Source organism: Symsagittifera roscoffensis, chromosome 4, assembly GCF_963678635.1.
Source record: "Symsagittifera roscoffensis chromosome 4, txSymRosc1.1, whole genome shotgun sequence".
NCBI classification, from domain to species: domain Eukaryota; kingdom Metazoa; phylum Xenacoelomorpha; order Acoela; family Convolutidae; genus Symsagittifera; species Symsagittifera roscoffensis.
Genome location: NC_087065.1, coordinates 4136020 through 4155135, shown reverse-complemented (window position 1 = coordinate 4155135; position 19116 = coordinate 4136020). Strand labels below are relative to the sequence as shown.

Sequence of the window (19116 nt, the reverse complement as noted above, 5' to 3'; positions counted from 1 at the left end):
TTTTTGTAAGACAATTAAAGGTATCAAACTTTTTGAGAAGCTCTCACGAATTAGCTACCATAGACTCTTTTGGACATCTTCTAATCGACTTGGAACCCCCGTACATCAGATTGTTTGAGATATTGTTCAAATTCACACGACCTGGGCCAACAGTTTTTTATTTACCCTCATCTAAAGCAGAAACTACTCCAATCACAAATGAAAAAAAAAACGTATCTATTCTGCGGCATATGATGCAACTCAAACCTGACCAGCTAAGACGTCTCACTAAAAAAACTTCAAATTGCGAGATCATAACACTTATTTGCGAATGATTGCTCAATGTAGTCAATGGAAACGTACCCGTTAAAATCGCAAATATCGAACGATTCGAGACAGCATACAAATAATTAGCCACTCCAAAAACCAGTGTTGTCAAGAAGTGTGCAATTATTTTGAGTAAGGAAGGTTTCCATCTAGTGCGACGAATACTTTATTTTTATTACAAGTACCCTACAACTTAATTATGACTGCTGAAGATTTCATTCTGATTCCGAGACACCTATCTGTTAATGAGCAACCACATGCTGCACGTGTTCTTCATGATAAAAGTATTAAACATAAAAACGCTCAACTATCCTACCATAACCAACGTAGACCCCAATTACCTCCTCAAATTGGTAAGACTACTGCAACGAAGGAAACATTTACGGAAAATGCTGAGCCCCAACAAGAACAGCTTGAACTGTTAACGGACGATGAAGAAGTACCGTTCAACCGCGATAAAGAAGAATTATTAAAAGATTAAAACGATAGACAGACCGAAAGTGTTTTAGGACAGTTACAGGTTGTAGAAGGAAAAAATTTGTTAGAGCGAAAACTATTTTTGAAATGATAAGAAGTTTGGAAAGAGTAACCATAAAACGTGACAAGGAGGTGATACATGTGGATAAAAAAACCAAGAGGGCTGCAGGCTGCAGTATTTTTATACGACATACAACAACCAACAAAAAAATTTCCCAACCCGGAGTTCATTATCATTTTAACTGCTCTCAACTTGAATGAAAAGCTGGTGATAAATCAAAATGCTAAGCAAGCTTTCAGTCAGCGTCTCTTAACGCCAAAAAAACGGGAACCTGGACCCTCAAGAACCCGCCCAACATCCCCCACTTGGCAAGAAAGAAGTAGTGCAAACCTTAATAGAAGTAAAAACAAATAAGAAAAAGTCTTAGGGACAATAGAAAAACCCGAAACCAAAAACGTTTAAAAAAGTCAGAAGAAGGCTCCAACGCGTACGGAACGCCCAATAACGATTCAGATTCTCCAACGTCATAAAAGACAGAGGCGAAAACAAAAAAATGGGAAAATTACCAAGATTGAAGAAAAATTGTTGGAAACTAACTACATTGACAAAGATCCCGCGTTATTTGGTAGTGTGAACAACTTTACAAAGGCAACCAATTTGCTGCGACAGAAAATAAAACATTTCCTTTACACCGAACCAGCTTACACAAAATATCGAACTGTCATCTGAAAAACGCCGCGACTCAAGTCCATAGTTTACGATATCGACGAAATCTGGTTATTAGATCTGGCCTATGTTGAGAAACTTGCCCAGTACAACCATGATGTTAAGTATCTGCTTGTCGCAGTTGACTGCATGTCCCGCTATCTCAGAGTGCAACCCTTGAAATCAAATTATGCTACAACAACAGCAGCGGCGTTCAAACTAATTCTAACGACAAAACAACCGAAAAAAGTATGGGTGGACAATGGCACAGAGTTTAAAGGGTCCTTCGAAGCATTATGTTGAACAGGCATGAAAATAAAGAGCACAGAGAGCGAGAAAAAGACCGCATTCGCTGAGAGAAGTATCAGTTCTTTGGAAAATTTTGTTTATAAATACTTGGAGGATAAATGGAAATACTCATACCTGGACAAATTGCAAGATTTTGTCAATGCGATTAATTCGAGAACAATTCGTGTCACAAATCTTTCACCAAACAAAGTAACTAAAAAAGATGTTCCTCGATTGATCTCATTAAGAGCAGAACAGTCTTTAAAATCAGTTCGACCTCTAAAGCCTTATGTTGGTGATTATGTTAGACTCGCCAAAGCAGACCTTTCTTTTCGCAAAGGTTATAAACAATCGTTCAGCGATGAAGTGTTTTAAGTTTCTGAAATACCAACACGATATCCCCCATCGGTACCAACACGAAATTTGATTGATTCTAACAGAGGACCGATTGAGTAAAAATTTCACGAGTCTGAACTAATTCGCGTTCTGGAGAAGGAGAAATCATAAGCAATCATGACTGAGGGCAATTCCAGTCTTTTCACCTATAACGTTCTTCTTTCTTCACAGTTACCCTAGTTTCTTCTGCATCAATGACGTTTTTAAAGATAACACTCTGGCCAGCTTCAAAAATCTCCTGAGTGAAGAAATAAATTTGCAAGAAAAATGGAGAGTAGCAGTTACAGAAATTACCTTGCCCACTCAGATAAGCAACGTAACTGACAACAACATTGAGAGATCGGGTTATAGCAAGCATGAAAGTTGAGAAAAACAAGATTTCTAGGACTTACCTTGGAGAAATAGCGAAACTAACAGAAGGAGAGTATACGAGCATTAAACAAATACTGGATGAGATTCGTCTAAAGACAGAATTAGAGAAATTGGATTACGTTATAGATCCCATAACCAAACATCTTTTCAATAAGGCTGCGTTATTGGGAAGGTATAATTTTTCAAGCCCGCAAATTCCTAGTTTACTTGGATTCACAGGCGTCAGAGATCGAACTGGTTATCATATAGGTTACAAACAAGGAAGCTCGAAACATAGCCCATTCACTATCCAAGATCTTGTTGCTGACTATCCCGTTGATGCATGTGTTGGTACTCAGCTTATGTTTATCTACCTGGACATAATTCATTATCAAATAGTAGGTTACAAGATCAGAATAGAACTACTATTTCAGGCAGCTCCAGAACTGATAGAAGTTGCAACAAAAAGAAAAAGTTCTAAGCAGGCACTCAAGAGCACCGTTAGAAAAACAATCAAAAATGCAAGTAGGAGGAGGAAGCTGATCTCGAAAAAATCATCCAAAAAGAACAACCGCGGTGAAACCAAAAACAAGACGCGTCATTCCCAGAAAACGAATTGCACAGAGAAGTCGCTCCGATTTCTTTACAAGGGTCAAAAAAGATTTCTAATTCAATCCCGAGTGAAGCAACTCACAATTCGTTGGACTTATTTGAAAAACCGCCTTTACTTGTCACTTTTGAAAATGCATTCACCCAAAAAATTGAACCATACTACTCTGATGATGGTCCTATGCTCGAGTTTGAAGATCTCAGCGACAGAAATAATTTCATCGATCTTCAACGTACTCGTTTGAAAATAGTTGCACGAACTGTTCGAAGCAAGGGAACCGTGCTTCGAACACATGCTACAGAGGCGGCAAACACAGACACGCCGTATTTTGTTAACAAACCTTTATCTTCAGTATTTTCTGAGTGCACACTGTCTCTGAATGGTGAGAAAAAATCAACTACTAATGCTAACTTTGGCCATAACTTTGTCAAGGTAATTATTATGAAGAAAATCTATCAGCTATTGATGGCAATGGAAGGAGAGCTGAAGCTGTTTGATAAAATCGCTTGCGACTTCTTATCCTATGAAAACCACCTACTTAGCGGTGGGACAATTAGACTGTCTCTTAGACGCTCTCCTAAAGATTTTGTTGTCATATCCGAAGATGCAGCTAAGCACAACAAAGTTCAAATAATCGAAGCTAATCTCTATGTCAGAAAGATGACTGTGACCGACTATGTTCTCTCATCGATAGAAAAAAATTTGTTGAAGAACCCGGCCATTTACAATTACATCGAAGTACTGCCAAAAACGTTTCTCGCAACTGCAGGAGTACAAAGCTGGCAACCAGAGGATGTTTTCGCAAAAAAACCAGTTCAAGGGTTGATAGTAGCAATGAGCATAAACGAGGCATATTTGGGTACCAATAGGACAAACTCTTTTCATTACCGGGAATTTGGGTTGAATGAGCTCAATGTGTACAAAAACGGCCTACTCATCTCAACAACAGACAATAAAAGAATTTTTTACAATACGCTTGAAGCTCTTGATTTTGTTTTGTCGTGGAGTCAGTCTCGCTAATTATGATAATCATTATATTATGGCTTTTGATCTCACGTCTAATCAGTAGGCTTTACACGATTTTATTTATCCTGAATTGTCCAATTACACTATTTCCGTCGAACTCACATTTGACACAAGTCTCGGTAAAAACGTCGAATTTTTATTTATGGGAGAGCGTGCATCAACAGTTTATGTGGGTGCAGATAGAAAAATAACCAAAAACACTCTTATGACCTAAGCAAGCCAAGGACAACCTTCAAATAATGGAACTTGTTAACCGTTGTAAACACTTGAAATATCGCTTTAGAGATATTTTGCGGCAGATTTTGCAGGCTCTTCAGTACTGAAAAACGATAATACGTTAATGATTATGAATGCTTCACCTTCGGATCAACCTGGAACCCACTCGTTGCTTTTTTCTGAAGCTTGAGGGCAGATACTTTTCGCAGATCCTCTAGGTAAAAGATTATATGATTATTCCCTATGCAATCTTCATTATCCCATATGCAATGTTCAATTCACGATGGAAATCAACCAATACAATCAGCCAATTCACTTTAATTCGGACTTTATTGAATTTATGTTGCTCATATTATAATTACAAAAAAATTTCTAATAGACTTTAAAGTTAATGATCATGATTTGATAAAATTTGCTAAACATATGTCATTCTAAACTATTTATTGATTGTTTTGTAAAATTAAAAACTCAATTTTTTAAATTCATTCTTATCAACAACATATTCTTTTTCTACAAGTTTATGTGAACCGCAAAAAAAATCAGTTCAAGTTCTTCGAAGTATTAAAGCATGGCCATTTGGTTGAGCGGACAAAAACTAACCCGGCGTTCCTTATCGCTACGCTCCTTGGGAACGCGTCCCGCTTGTGAACTAACCTTTTTTATATTCAAAAGAAAAACAATATTTTAAACTTAAATTTCTTCTCAATGATAAATTTCACAAACAAACTGTTTGAATCAATTTCCATACAACCATACCCACTCAAATTTATGTCAGTTATTCTAGAAAACTCAGCAGCATTTTCACCATTCAAATTATATTAAAGAACGTTCAATTTTTACATCAGTAATCATGTCAGCTTGAGTTTGAACAGATATAGTCTGCGAGCCGAAGCAAACTTGAGGCAATCGTCTGCGAAGTGGAACACCACTAACATCTAGATTATTCATATAGTTATAATTCACAGCTATATTCAATTTTTCTATCAGAGGGCCAGACAGTTGATACTTGGAGCAAACCAAAATTAAATATTTGATTGTAGAGAGAAGGCAAGGGACGATGAATGCATTTTAATTCATCTTGTTTAGTAAATCGGTAGACTCGTTTGTGAATTCGAGCAGTACATGATACTGTTATTCGTTTTCAATCGAATGATCAAAAAATCTAAAATATTCGAATGGGAGGATACCGCAAAATTTGCATTTAAAGCAAAACCAGAGAAGTTCGGTTCATAATTCAGGATTAAAAATTTGTAATTTTTACGGAATTGTCTGAATTAATCTGGGGATTGCTCATACATTGCTTCAACCTTTCCTTTTAGTTTCAATTAATTAACGAGTTAATAATGTTACACAACCCGACAGTTATCATCGTTTTCAGTTTTGCACTCCTTTTCCGAGCATGAAGACTTTTAACATTTGTTTCGCTTTTTTTCAGTCACTTTACAATTTTTACTTTCGTCAATCCTTTGATTTTTATTTAATTGTCCGCCAAGGACTCGAATTCACAAGATGACAAGGTTATTCCTTGTCGATACTTGAAAGTTCCCCCTTCGTCTTTTTGTACAATTTGATAGTTATATAAGTACCGGTCTATGCGAATGTTTTTGCACCGACTCTAACTAAACGTTTATCATTCGAAGAGATATCCCGAAAATCATCAAAATAGTCAAAACTTGTTCCAAAAGAAGCGTAAATTTTAAATGACTAATAACCAACTGGTTTTTTTTTGTGGAACGTTGAATAATGACTGATCACAGTATACGAGATAGATCATGCGTTCCCAAAAAAAAACTTATGTTTCAACTCTACGAGCGCAATATTGATAAAATTTAACCTCCAAGGATATAATTTTTTTAACGATGAACTATATTTTATATGGGTATTTAGTTGCTTTTCCCCCGTGTATACTCTTAAAATCTTCTAGTGTTTTTTTTATTACGACCGTTAATTTAATGACTGCTATGAAACATGGTAATGAAACTGTAACAGCATGACCAAGAATGTCTGGCAAACTATCAAGAAAACATGACCTCAGGCGTCATGCATAAAGAATATTTAAAAATTGATAGCCTCGCTTGAAACATTATTAGCTTTGACCTAATTGAACCATGCCTCTCCTTTCCTGATCTCATTCTCATTAAAAAACTTTTCATACTTTCCATTCTCTCAGTTTCATTTCGGTAATTCAGTCATTTTTCTTTAACAAAACTTACAATATCTTCAAGTCATGACTAGTCCTTACAAATAATATCAGTGTCTGATCGTGAAAGAACAATTATCTACAGGAGAAAATCCATTACAGTCCTTCATCATTAGAAAGCAGAAAGAGAGAGTCTCTCCGTCTAGAGAAAGTCCGTTCAATGACTTGACTTCCCGAAAAAACGACGGTAATCAAAAGGAAGAATAGACTACAAAATGTCAAACATTGATACCAGAAAAAACCTCTTCGCGTATGACTGCAAGTCAATCCCGTTGTATGAAAATCAGGAGAGATGTATTCGTGATTATGCAGGATGCGAATCGCATTGGGATTTTCCGACAGCGGTGTCTCCCGAGTAGTTTCCTAGGGGAGCAGCTTCAACTCCAGAACAATCAAATTCCTATTCGGATGCTCGGGTTTCATCGACAAAGAGTGCGGAGACAATGTGACCCCAGATCTCATTCAAGGAACCCCTCCAAATACAGCTTGCTTTGCCCAAAAAAGAGAAAACTACAGCTTCTAGAGTTCCAATAACTTAAACAAAAAAATTACCGTGTGTATAATATTTGTCTTACTTTTTATTTTGCCTTGTAGATCATTTAAAGTTTGCTCTGTAAAGTTTTCAGTAAAGAGTAAGGAAAAAAATTAAACTAAAAAAAATCAGAAATGGAGAATGGTTTATCACGTTGGTAGTTCAAACATATTTTCATGTTGGTTGTCCAACCATATTTAATTAGTTTTTTTTCAGACGCTCTCTGTCCTCTCTCTCTCTTAATAGTTTGTGCCCGGTGGGGTTAGCCAGGTCTTACGCAAAGTAACAGAAAGGTAAACATATTACGTTTAAATACATAATTTGCAGGTATAACTGACATTTTTTTTGGTAAAAAACGTGAAAAATGAAAATTTATGTTTGGTTTTTCAAAATTGATCATGACCTTTAACCTTGCTCAGAAAATCATGGTAAATTTATTGAGGGTATTTTCAATGGATTTTGAGACAATTCTTTTTCCTTTTTTTTTGTTACTTACAAAATAGTCAGATTTTCTCAAAAAAAATCACAAGTTTTTAAGCTTCTTCTCTCATTGATTCGTTTTAAATGGTTTTTAGTTTCTACGCTTGTCCTTATTAGGCATCAGATAGCTCATGAAAATATCATATCACATATTCACTCGAATTTAAAATTAGAATGAAAACTTTACGGTAAAAATGACGAAAAAAAGCTTTAGTTTGAACACGACCAGTAGAATTGTGCTGGCGATCATATAAAGATTACTGGTTTGTTGTTAAATGATTTCAAATCATTTTTTGTTAAATTACTTTTATTTATTTTTCAACACAGAAAAAGTTAGAGGTTTTTCTGTAATTTGGTAAGAATAATTTTTTTTAAATTGTCTTTACAGAACGGGAGGGGTTCCCGAGGAGCGTAGCCACGAGCAACGCCCGGTTAGCTAGTGCTCATTAAACCAAACGGCCATGCCTTAATATTTCGAAGGACATGATATGAAAGGTTTCGCGATACGCTGAATCTCATGAAAGAAACTTTAATTTCGATATCTTGTTAACATACTCAAATGACAATCTATGCTTATCATAAATCTGCAACTACCAAGATATCCAACTTGCAAAATTTTCATTTTTTAAATCTTACCGTCCCATATTTCAACTTAGTTATTTTAGGCTCAAAAAATATTAGGCACAATCTGAATCATTCTAAGCTTTAAATTTTGTAATTTAGTGCTGGAATGTTAATTGAAAGTCTAACCCAGTCCCCTAAAAGTAGCTAAACCTTCAAAAAGTTTATCGCTACCCCTCTTAGTTAACAGCTAAAGTTTCAGGCTTTAAATGAATCAGTTTTTTAATATACAAAACCTATGCACTTGAACGAGGTGATGAGACATATAGAGCCCTAAAATGTAATGAACCCTGTTTTTGGAAAGGAAAGCACTTATTGTCAAATTCACGGCAAAGTATAACTCTCGTTAATGGCTTCTACTTGTCCTTACTCGCAAACTCTTTCTAGTTCTTAGTCCTAGTCTACTCTCGTTTTTGCTTCTTCATAACCAGTTTTACTTCAATCTTGAAATTTTCCAGAATTAATTCTGTAACATCAACAAACAACGCCAAAATTCTTTTTCTATCGCGACACCTGTTCCTCGCCAGCAGTGCGGAAAAATACTTAGCTCTAAGAGGAACATGAGAAGACATGAGCAAAAAGTTCACAAGACCCTTCCTTCACCTCCTCCTCAAACTGTTTGCGATAAGTGTCTCGAATCATTCGAGTTTTTGTCGGAAGCCCGAGAGCCCGTCGAGCTGGCACATGACATGACATCCAATATTCATTGTATCTATTGCCATACAAGGTTTCTCACCGCGGAAAGCTATCAACAACATTTGCTGAAGAAGCACATATTGCCAGTTTGGGATGGCATCGAGACAACCTCTTCCGCTGCCCCAACGGAAAGTGCGAAGAAAGATATTGCGCCGATAGGATCTCAAAGTTCGTGAAAAATAAATGGATTTGCTTCAAGTCATGATGCAAAACACGGAGGAAATAAAGGCTCTCTTACTGGAAAGGTCATAGAAGATCCGAACAAAGTGCAATTCCAAAATGGCGATGATCAAAATTCCCAATGCGCAAGACGGGGACACCGGAAACTTCGAAAGGACCATGCTATTTCTAAACACTAGCACATTGACAGTGTACTTCGAGGGAATAGCTGGGGATCAATACTTGAAACTGATTGAACATATGGTCAACCAATTCAATTTGTTCTCTTCTCATGGTAGAGGATGAGTTATTGATCGAATTGAAAAACTGCAAATCAGTTTCGCGGCCTTCTCATCAATAAGAGCAGGATCCTACCTCGATCTACCTGATGCTCTCAGCGCTGCTTCTACACTGCTCACAAATATCAACACTAAAGACGATGATCATTGCTTTCTCTACTGATTTGTTGCCACATATCTCAACGTGAATGAGCCGGCCCTCTATCCCATATCTAGACGGTAGCTGGAAAAAAACAAAGTCTCAACCTACGATTTCGACAAAGAACGAAATGTGAAAATCAACGGGGAATACAAAATGCCAATGGCTCTGGTGGATATGGACAGATTTGAAAGGCTGAACAATTGTCAAATCAGCGTCTTTCGGTAAGCAAATTCTACTTGCCCTTTAAAAATCTTTATACTCCCTCGTTAATATTCGTCACCTACTCAAACCCTTTTTATATTTCACGCCAAATCTAGATATCAAAATTTTTTCTCTGTTCATGTTCCTCGATGGCGAATTGTTGCCGATAAGAGTATCGAGCAGATTCACTACTAGACTGATTGTGGACTTGTTGCTGCTGACAGATGAATCAAAATATAACTATATGTTCATAGGTGAGCTCCAGAAACTGGTCGAGTACATGCGGCACAAAGTGCACCGATTCCAATTGGAGATTTGCCGCAAATGTTTCCACACATGCGCTTCATTCGAAACTCTGAGAAGACATCAAGAAATGTGCTACCAAGACGAAGATGTCATCATAACAATGCCCTTGCCGGGAAAAGATGACCAATAGTTCGAAAATTTAACAGCTCGTTGGTACGTACCCAGAGTAACCTACTTTGATTTGGAGTCACTGCTCTTTTCAGTATACGGATAGTAACCTAATCCGCAAAAATCTAGCACGCTAACAATTGAAATCCATCAACCGTGCGGCTAAGCCTTAGCAGTAATCGAATTTGGGAAAGAAAACCTGTTAAAGTTTGAGCTTAAAAAAGGACCGAATCTGAGGGAGGAGCTAAATAGCTCACTTGAATCATTGCTAGACAAATTTAAGTGGAAAAAAGGAACTATTACACTTTCATCGGTATAACAGACCAGGAACGGGACGAGAAGATGTTACGGTTTGTTGGATATGCGAGGACGATTTTCCCGACAATGATCAAGTGGTACTTGATCATTACCATTTCACCATCGAGTTCCTGAGTTGGGCACACAATGAGTGTAACGTTAATAGAAAAACAACAAATTTTATTCCAGTGGTATCTCACAATTTGTCAAATTATGACTTATACTTCATAATCAAAGCGCTGGCAAAAAGCGATTCGGAAAACACTTTCACTGTAATACCTGCATCTGAAGAAAAATATATATCCTTGACAATCTCAGTATATATGAAAACGAACACGGACAAAAACGGAAAAATAAAAAAAAATCAACAAAAATCTGAGATTCATCGATTCGTATAGGTTCATGCTAGCGCTGTTGGCAAAATTTGTCGAAAAATTGCCCAACGAAACGTTTTTTCTGCAGGAAAACTATTTTGAAAAAATCGGCCACTCCCCTGAAAAAGTCAGTATATTGAAACAGAAAGGGCATTACCCCTACTCATATTTCAACTCATTCAAAAAAATTCCGAGAAACTTGCCTCCCCCGCGAGCAATTTGGAGAAGTAGTCTAACAGGAGGGGATTTGAGTGTTTCCAGAAGCGAGTACGATCATTCCCTAAAAGTTTTCACCGAGCTGAAGTGTGGTTCACCTGGTGATTACCACGACTTGTACTTGACTACAGATGTGCTATTGCTTGCGTCCGTTTTCGAAGCTTTTCGTGAAGTTTGCTATCAAATTTACGGGCTGGATTGCTCCTGTTACTTTACGGCAAGTAACATTTCCGGGGATCGACCTGAAATTCTTAACGGATCGTGAACATCTGGACTTTTTGCAGCAAATTATACGAGGAGGCATCTCGTTGGTTTACACGCGCCAGTTTTACAATGCAAACAAAAAATACCTCGAATATTTTTGCCCTCAGAACCATCAAGCTACATCCTCAATATTGACGCAAACATTTTGTACGGGGGATACTGAAACACTGCCCTTTGCCATTGAACTATTTTTCAAAAGCTGAAAAAAGATCGGAAGACATACTGCTCCATACTGCACATACCAGGGAAACCTCAGAGTGGGGTTATATGGTTGAAGTCAATTTGACCATACCCAAAGGGCTTCATGACTTCATCGCTGATTAACCTCTTGCCCCCTCTCGTGAAGTAGTGGACATCGGTGCAATGAGCAACGAGCAAGTCGACATTTTGGGAAAATTGGGAATCACCACACTGCCAAAAGTGCCAAAGCTTTTGCAGACCTTGCATCCTAAAGAAGGTTATGTTTTGCATTACCTTACCCTAAAGTTGTACCACGACCTGAGAATGAAAAAAAAACTCTCCTCGGAAAAGTTTTTCAGCTCAGCCAAAATCACAGGATGGCTCCCTTTGTAGACCTCAACACCCGCCTACGAGAAGCCGCGGTAGATAAAGTCCAGGAAAACTTTTACGAGCCAATTGTTAATTCAGCATTCGGTAAGACAATGGAGCCTAAGTTAGAAAGAAAGAAGCTGGAGATTGTAAGGAAGGAGAGAGAACATCTTCAAAAAACAGCTCTCAGCACAATGAAAAGCTTTCAAATCATTGACGATCAATTAGCCACAATCAGATTTTCAGTAACAAAATTATTATGGGGCAAATCTATGATAAATGACGCGACCATCCTAGATCTCGCCAAGCCCTTCATGTTTCAACTTCAGTATCAAAAAAGGAAACCGAATCTAAACTTGGAACTACTATTTTCCGACACGGATTGTTTTATTTGTGCCATAAAAACTGACGACGTTTACCGAGACTTAGAGAAGATATAAGTTGATTTCGACTTTTCAAGTTATGATGAGGACCGTTTCTTGATCAACGATACCAACAAGAAAATTGTGATGAAGTTCAAAGATGAGACTGGTGGGAAGCCAATCAGAAAATTCATCGCCCTAAAACCGAAACTATATTCGGTCATCCTAAATGGTTAGTAAAAAATCCAAATTAATCAACCCTTCCATCCCCATTCCTACCTTTTTACAGAAAAAAATTACCACCACCACCACCAGCTTCCCTCCCTCCCCCCTTAATTTGTTGAAATAAACTATGAGCATTTAGTTGAATTAGTCAACAATATACAATGTTGCCTAAAGGTTGATTTATCTGAAAACTTAGTTCTTCTCTTTTCCTCTTTTTTAATCATAATTTAGGTCTTCTGCTCTTTGGTAAAACGAATGAAACTTTGCTTGGTATAAATTGAGTGTTATAAGCTGAAGGGACATAAAACTATCCCCTGACTTGTAGAAAAGAATCTTAATTTTACTTCTGTTCAGAAGGCATTCAAAAGTTGAGTGCCAAAGGAATCAAACGGAGTGCACAGCAAGAACTGGTCCACCAAACCTTCAGAGACACAATATTCACTGGGAACAAAATGAGAGTGTACAAGTAAAATACAGTTTTGAAAGGTCACATAATTAAAACAGTGGAACAAAACAAACTTGCATTATCACCATTCGACTCAAAACGTTTTCTCCTTTTCGACGGCATTTCGACAGTTCCTTTTGGCTATAAAGCCTTTCCGAAGAAAATTCATTTCTAGAAGACATTTATTCTAGAATCCCTTATAATCCATTACAAATGTAAAGTTCGGATCACAAAATTGATTATATATTGCCATTATAATCGATTCTCTTTGAACAAAAAACAATCCATTATAATCCATTGATTGGATTATAATCCCTTTTTGGCACTGAAATCTTTTTGTTTGCCTAGATTATCCATTATAATCAAATATTTTATTTTTATCAAATTATAATCCATTTTATTTTTAGAACGAAGTTCGATAAATTTTGCACATATTTTGCAAATTTTGCAGGAAATTTGCAAAATGTATGCCATGCTTTTTACTAAACGCCATGTCTCAGCGTCAAACCCTAAGTTTTTTTTAACTACCTCCAACTAAAGGGGGATAAACTGACAGGGGGTAAACTGGGGGGAGGGGGGCTAAAGTAAAAAGGGGAGGGGGGTAAAATAAACTAAACTGGGGTTGGTAAGGTAAACTGGGGGGGGGGGGGGCATGGGGGGGTAAAGCAAATATGGGAGGAGCGATAAATAAACAGCTTGCTGCAGCTTGGGGGTAAAGTAAACTGTGGGGGGGGGGGGGGGGAATCCGCCCCATCCTCGAGAAATTTCTAGATCCGCGCCTGGGTTGTGCTAACAATTGCAATTGCCCAGTTTGGGGCTTTTCTCAGTTCAGTTTTATTAATGATGAGCAAAAAAAGTGCTCAAATTGATCCAAAAAAAATGTTTCCAACCATCAGAGGCCTTTTTTCTGTATCGATTCCAAAACTGTGATTCAAAATTCTCATGATCAAAAATAAGGTAAATATTTTTTATGATAAAATTTTGTGAGATTTCACCGATTGCGTCTCTTTTGCCCGAGGCTATCTTCAACTATGTTCTAACTGTTGAAGAGTATTTTTTTTGCTCTTTCTGTTTGTTTTTGCGGCTCGTTTCCCCCCCCCCCCCCCCCCACTTTGAATGAGCATCAATTTTACGACGTAATGAGTAGTTTTCCAAGGTTAATTATGAAGACCAAATATGTTTTTTATGGCCCGATTTGTCCGCATGCGATTTTTTTGTTAATCGGTTGGTGGGAACAGTAATTTTACTTGTAATAAATTGCAGGTGGGGGAAAGGACAAAAAGCCGTTTTTGCTCTTTCAATTGTTATAATCGGGCTTCTTTCAAAAAAAGGCCCGGAATATTGTGAAAAGTGCTCAAAACTATGCAAACGATTTCTTTTTTCAATCATGTCTTGTCGCCAAAGAACATGTGTGAAAGAGCAAAAACAAACTCTTCTCATTTGTAAACGTGTGCATTTGAAACTTTTGATTGAAACATAAGGTTGGAAACAAATCATGGCTGCTTAAGTACTTCAAAAAAATCAAACAAGAAGAATGATTCGACACATGATATTCATGGCGACCTACTGATTTGAGGTCCTTCTAGTTTCCGATGGTCAATCTGGAAAGGACTGAAGTTTTTCAAAATTGCAAAGTTTTTCGAATTATTAAATCAGTAGTGCTACACATCCGATAACATGACAATTTCCGAATACTTCAACAGTAGAAGTATTACACAACCAGAAATCCTACTACATGTTTAGATCAGGCCGGAAAACTCCTTTTTTTCTGCATTTTTAATGTTCATTGCCTTCCACTAATAAAAGAGTTAATGGTGTTTGTGATGAGTTTTGGCGTTTTAAATTGCCAATGTCAATTTATTTTAGAGTCTGATAAATTATGTGTAAAAATTGAGTTCTAATTTTGGTGTTTCAATTTAATACATTAACAACACCTCGGGGTTCAAAACAAAAGTTGGTTAGGGTATAATTAATCTTGTTTAGGAATTTGTAAAACCCAATTGTCATTCAGTTTTCGGAAAAAAGCGCTGTACAGTTCATAACTCATCTCAACATAACCAAAATTTTGGGTACTTGAGGTTCAGAATAACTTCAAAAAGGGCTAAAAATTTGAAAGCTTTATTGGTTTTTTTAAAATTACACAAAGAAACGTTGTTATTGAGAAATTTTTAATACCACTAGAACTTTTTTGGGCAAAATCACGCACGGTATTTTTTTTGTATAAGAAACGCAGGCTGTCGTCAGGAACGAAACAATGCTTCGGCATCCTACGACAAATACTAGAACGACTTACAAGTTCCGCTTCAACAAAATGTTTTTCAATTTATCGGAGCTTTTCTTACCTTACAAATTTATTTCAATGCATGTTTCGAGCTTTACGCTGGTCGCCTTCCGGGCTTTCTAGTTTAGTCGTCAGATTAAACTTTCGTCTTCAACGTTGGTTCCGCCCAGCTTTTTTCATGCTCGCTAGTCACCTCTAGTTTTTCTCGTTTGCTCGACAGAGCAAACCTTTGTTCTTTAAGTTGGTTAAACCACGTTTGATTGTAACATCGCTAGTAGCCTCTAGCATTTTCAATTTGTCCCTAAGAACAAACATTCCAATTGAAAGTTGGTTCAACAATCCTTCTTCGTCGCTTCGCTAGTGTTTTACCATTTTTTTGTTCGTTTGTCAGAACAAACTTTTCTCCTTAAAGTTGTTTATACCCAGTTTCTTCGTCGCTTCGATAGTAGTCACTAGTTTTTTTCGCTTGTCTGTAACAAAAAATTATTGTCCTGAAAATTGGTTTCGATCAGCTTTTGTCTCGCTGGCTAGTCGTCCTCAACTTTCCTCATGTTTTGGTAACAGCAAACGTTCTAATTGAAAGTTGGTTCAACCCAGCTTCATTGTCACTTTCATTGTCAAATTTTCCTTAAAGTTGGTTAACCCGAGCTTCTTCAACGAAAAAAGAGTAAACGAAACTCTCTTTTTTCAAGAAAAACGCAATGGAATCATATCTATGGAAAAAGTAAGCCGGCTGATCTTTCTACAAGAGGCATTGCCATTTCAGATGTAGATAATCTCTGGCTCCAGCCTCCGAATTTTCCGCTGCAACCTGAATCAATTTGGTTTAAGCCCCAATATCGTGAAGCAACTTTCGTCAACTCAAGATTACAGAACTCTCAGCCTCTCATCGACTTCTTGCGATTTTCGAATTGGCGAAAATTACTTAGGGTAGCAACAATGGTTGTTATATTCAAAAACTTGCTGAAAAACAACGGAACAAAGTTCCATGAAAGGCATCAGTGAGAGTCAGCAAAATCCATTATCTGTGAAATGTCTCAAAAAAAAATCTTTTCCTTTTCCGGAGACATTAAAACGGTTGAAACAAGGAAAAATTATAACTAATAAAAAAACGTTTTATAAACAACTTTTACCGTTGTTAGAGCAGAACATTTTGAACGCTAGGCGATGTCTCCGACATTCCACGCTTCCCGATGCTGCAAAGCACCCTAGTATTCTCAATTCCGAAGAACCTGCTGTGGGTCTTTTAGTCGAACACGCTCACTGTCATTGCATGCATCAAGGAACAAAACATGTTCGCAACTATCTTCAACAAATTTTTGTCATTATAAGCTTGCGCCAAGCCTTGGAGCAATTTCTGTTTCTTTTGTCAGCGATTCCAAGGAAGAGAGCTAAGCGTCTTGATGTCAGAACTTCCCCCAATTTGCTTTTCGGTTCCAGAAGAAAAACCTCGTCCGTTCAAAAATGTCTGCATTGATTACATTTGATCTTTTCGAATTGCCGGAAATTCATCGAACAAGCAATATATCTGCCCGTTCACATGCTTTATGACTCGTGCAATGCATTTGAAAACGGCAGAAAGCTTGACAACGGACAGTTGCGTAACAGCTATCCGCCGTTTCATAGCTCGTCGAGGCTCACCACAACGCCTTCTCTCGGACAGGGCGTCATATTTTATCGGAGCACAACGCAGTCACGTTCGGAGCCACTGTATTTTGATAGAGAGATAGTGAGCTATTTTCAGCACCAGAACATCAGTTGGAAAATGAATCCGCCTTCTGCTCCTCACTTTGGTGGTGTGTGGGAGAGACTCGTTCAGACGATTAAACAAGTTTTCCTTCTTAATTTTGGGTCTGCACGCCTCTCTCTAGATCTCTTCATCACGATCGTTGGCGAAACCGAAAGATTTTCGAATGTACGACCTTTGACGCACGTTAGCAGTGATGTCGCGGACGACCTTCAGCACCAAAACGTTTCCTTCTAGGCAGACCGTTTGTCTACACACCCTCAGTGGCCTTCAGCGACCAGTGAACCCTTTAAGCTGTCCTCAAAGACCTGGAAGAGTACGATGGAGAAGATGGATTGCTTCTGGCGCCGAATCCTGAAAGAATATGCTCCGACACTTATCCAGCGCACGAAATGGTCACGGCCAGAGGATTTCATCAAAACTGGAGACCTCGTATGGATACTGGAGGACTTCAACCCTCGTAGGAACTGGCCACTTGGGCGGATTATCGAGACTTTCACCGGATCTGACTGCAGAGCGCGTTCGTGCGTGATAAAATGATGGCTATGTATAATTTCTCGACCCGCCGTTAAACTCCTAAGGAAAATACTAAGGGCTACGCCGAGGATGTTATTGACCTTAATATTTTATAATGTTGATTGCTCGAGCCATTCGTGACTTATCATTTGTAAACGTGCGATCTTTGTAACTTTTGATTGAAACATGAAGTTGGAAACAAAACATGGCAACTAAAGTAATTGAAAACTCAAAAGGAGAAGATTGATTCGACACATGATTTTCATTGCTTTAAATTTCTCTGATTATTACAAAAAAGCCCTGTTTTGGTTGGAAAATGCTCACCAAACAATTTAAATTAATAAAATTTGTCAGATAAGCATGCTTCATTAATACATTTTTTAACGTAGTTTCTAATGAATATAACATGATTTTCCTATGATTTAAATTCATTTGCCTTTCAAAAGTTCGTTTATTTTGTTGAAAAATGTTTTTCATGCAATAATGATTTGTGAAATGAAATTTGTATGAAGCGCTTTTTTCCAATAGAAAAAAAATACTTGAAAAAATGTTTGTTGCGAAAAACTGTTTGTGTGAAGCCAAATTTAAGTTTCGTTTTTATCTTTAGTCTGAGAACAGGCTTTGATTTTCCATCACTAAAGCTTTTTTAATAGCTCAGTGAAATTTTATATCAAATTCGATGTCAAATCTGAAAATGCAGAAAATCTGTGAAGTTATTTCCATTTAACCTATGGGTTTTCTTATATGATACGAAAAAAACGAGCCTCTCAAAAATGTTAAATTTCATTTTTAGAAATAGGTCTATCACATAACTTTCATGTAGAGAAGTTTGCTTGTCATACAATTTTCATAGCATGGAATCTCTATATTTTCATGCAATTTCAAACATGTTCTGTACGTAGTATGGAGTGGTATAAACACAGAAAGTGTTTCTTATACGGAAGTTTTATGGGTAGATATTTTGGCCAATAAGCGTTTGTTTCTTACCAAGATGCCACCTAAGTGATAGATTGTGAAGATGTTGGAAAATATCGACCCTGGATTTGAGCTCGGTGTACAGCATCACTTTGGTCCACAGCAACATCGAACAGCCGGACAGGAGTCCGCTTCCAGCTCCCGATCCAGACAGAGTGTATGTGCCGAAGTAACAAAGCAGATAATAAGTGGGAATTCCGGGCAGAGATCCTAATTTTCAATAGCAGCGCAGCAAGACAGTGGTGATAGTTATTCGTTAAGCGAAAAAAGACTCAACAAAGAAAAAACGATTTGGTTCAGCGTTGAAATCATTTTCTTATATAGATTGAAATCTTTTTCAAATAATTATTCATTTTTTCATTATACAGATTGAAGTGGAATTTATACCCATTTTGGTTGAAACTTTTCAAATGGCTCGTTTGTTGACAAATCATAATAAGCAATTTTTTGGTCAACAATTTTCAAAAAGAGCTCAAAAACGTCATTTTGTGTCTTCTGCAACGCAAAAAAAAGTTTGAATTTTGTCAAAAAAGGGTCATTTTAGGGTTTTGAGTAATTGTAGTAAAATTTCTTCACAGTAAACTTCAATATAGGGTCATTATTGTAAACTTTCTTAGAAGTATCTGAAGATGCGTTTTTTCATATCTCAAGTTCTTATATCAATAAATATATAGGCAAGCAGTAGATATTGGGCTTGATCAATGGGCCGGAGGAAGCTGGTGGACACCTTTTATTAAAATAGAGA

The 19116-nt window shown here is 37.3% G+C and overlaps 1 protein-coding gene across 1 annotated transcript in view; it reads right to left on the bottom strand.

Annotated features, from left to right (window-relative positions):
- The window catches only part of LOC134844119 (ATP-binding cassette sub-family B member 6-like), a 79544-nt gene extending 60967 nt beyond the window's left edge, over nucleotides 1-18577 (bottom strand). Inside the window, 1 exon segment of the mRNA XM_063860618.1 lies at nucleotides 18384-18577. Coding sequence (XP_063716688.1) covers nucleotides 18384-18480 — 97 coding nt within the window. The 5' untranslated portion in view covers nucleotides 18481-18577.
- Nucleotides 18578-19116: the final 539 nt, after the last annotated feature.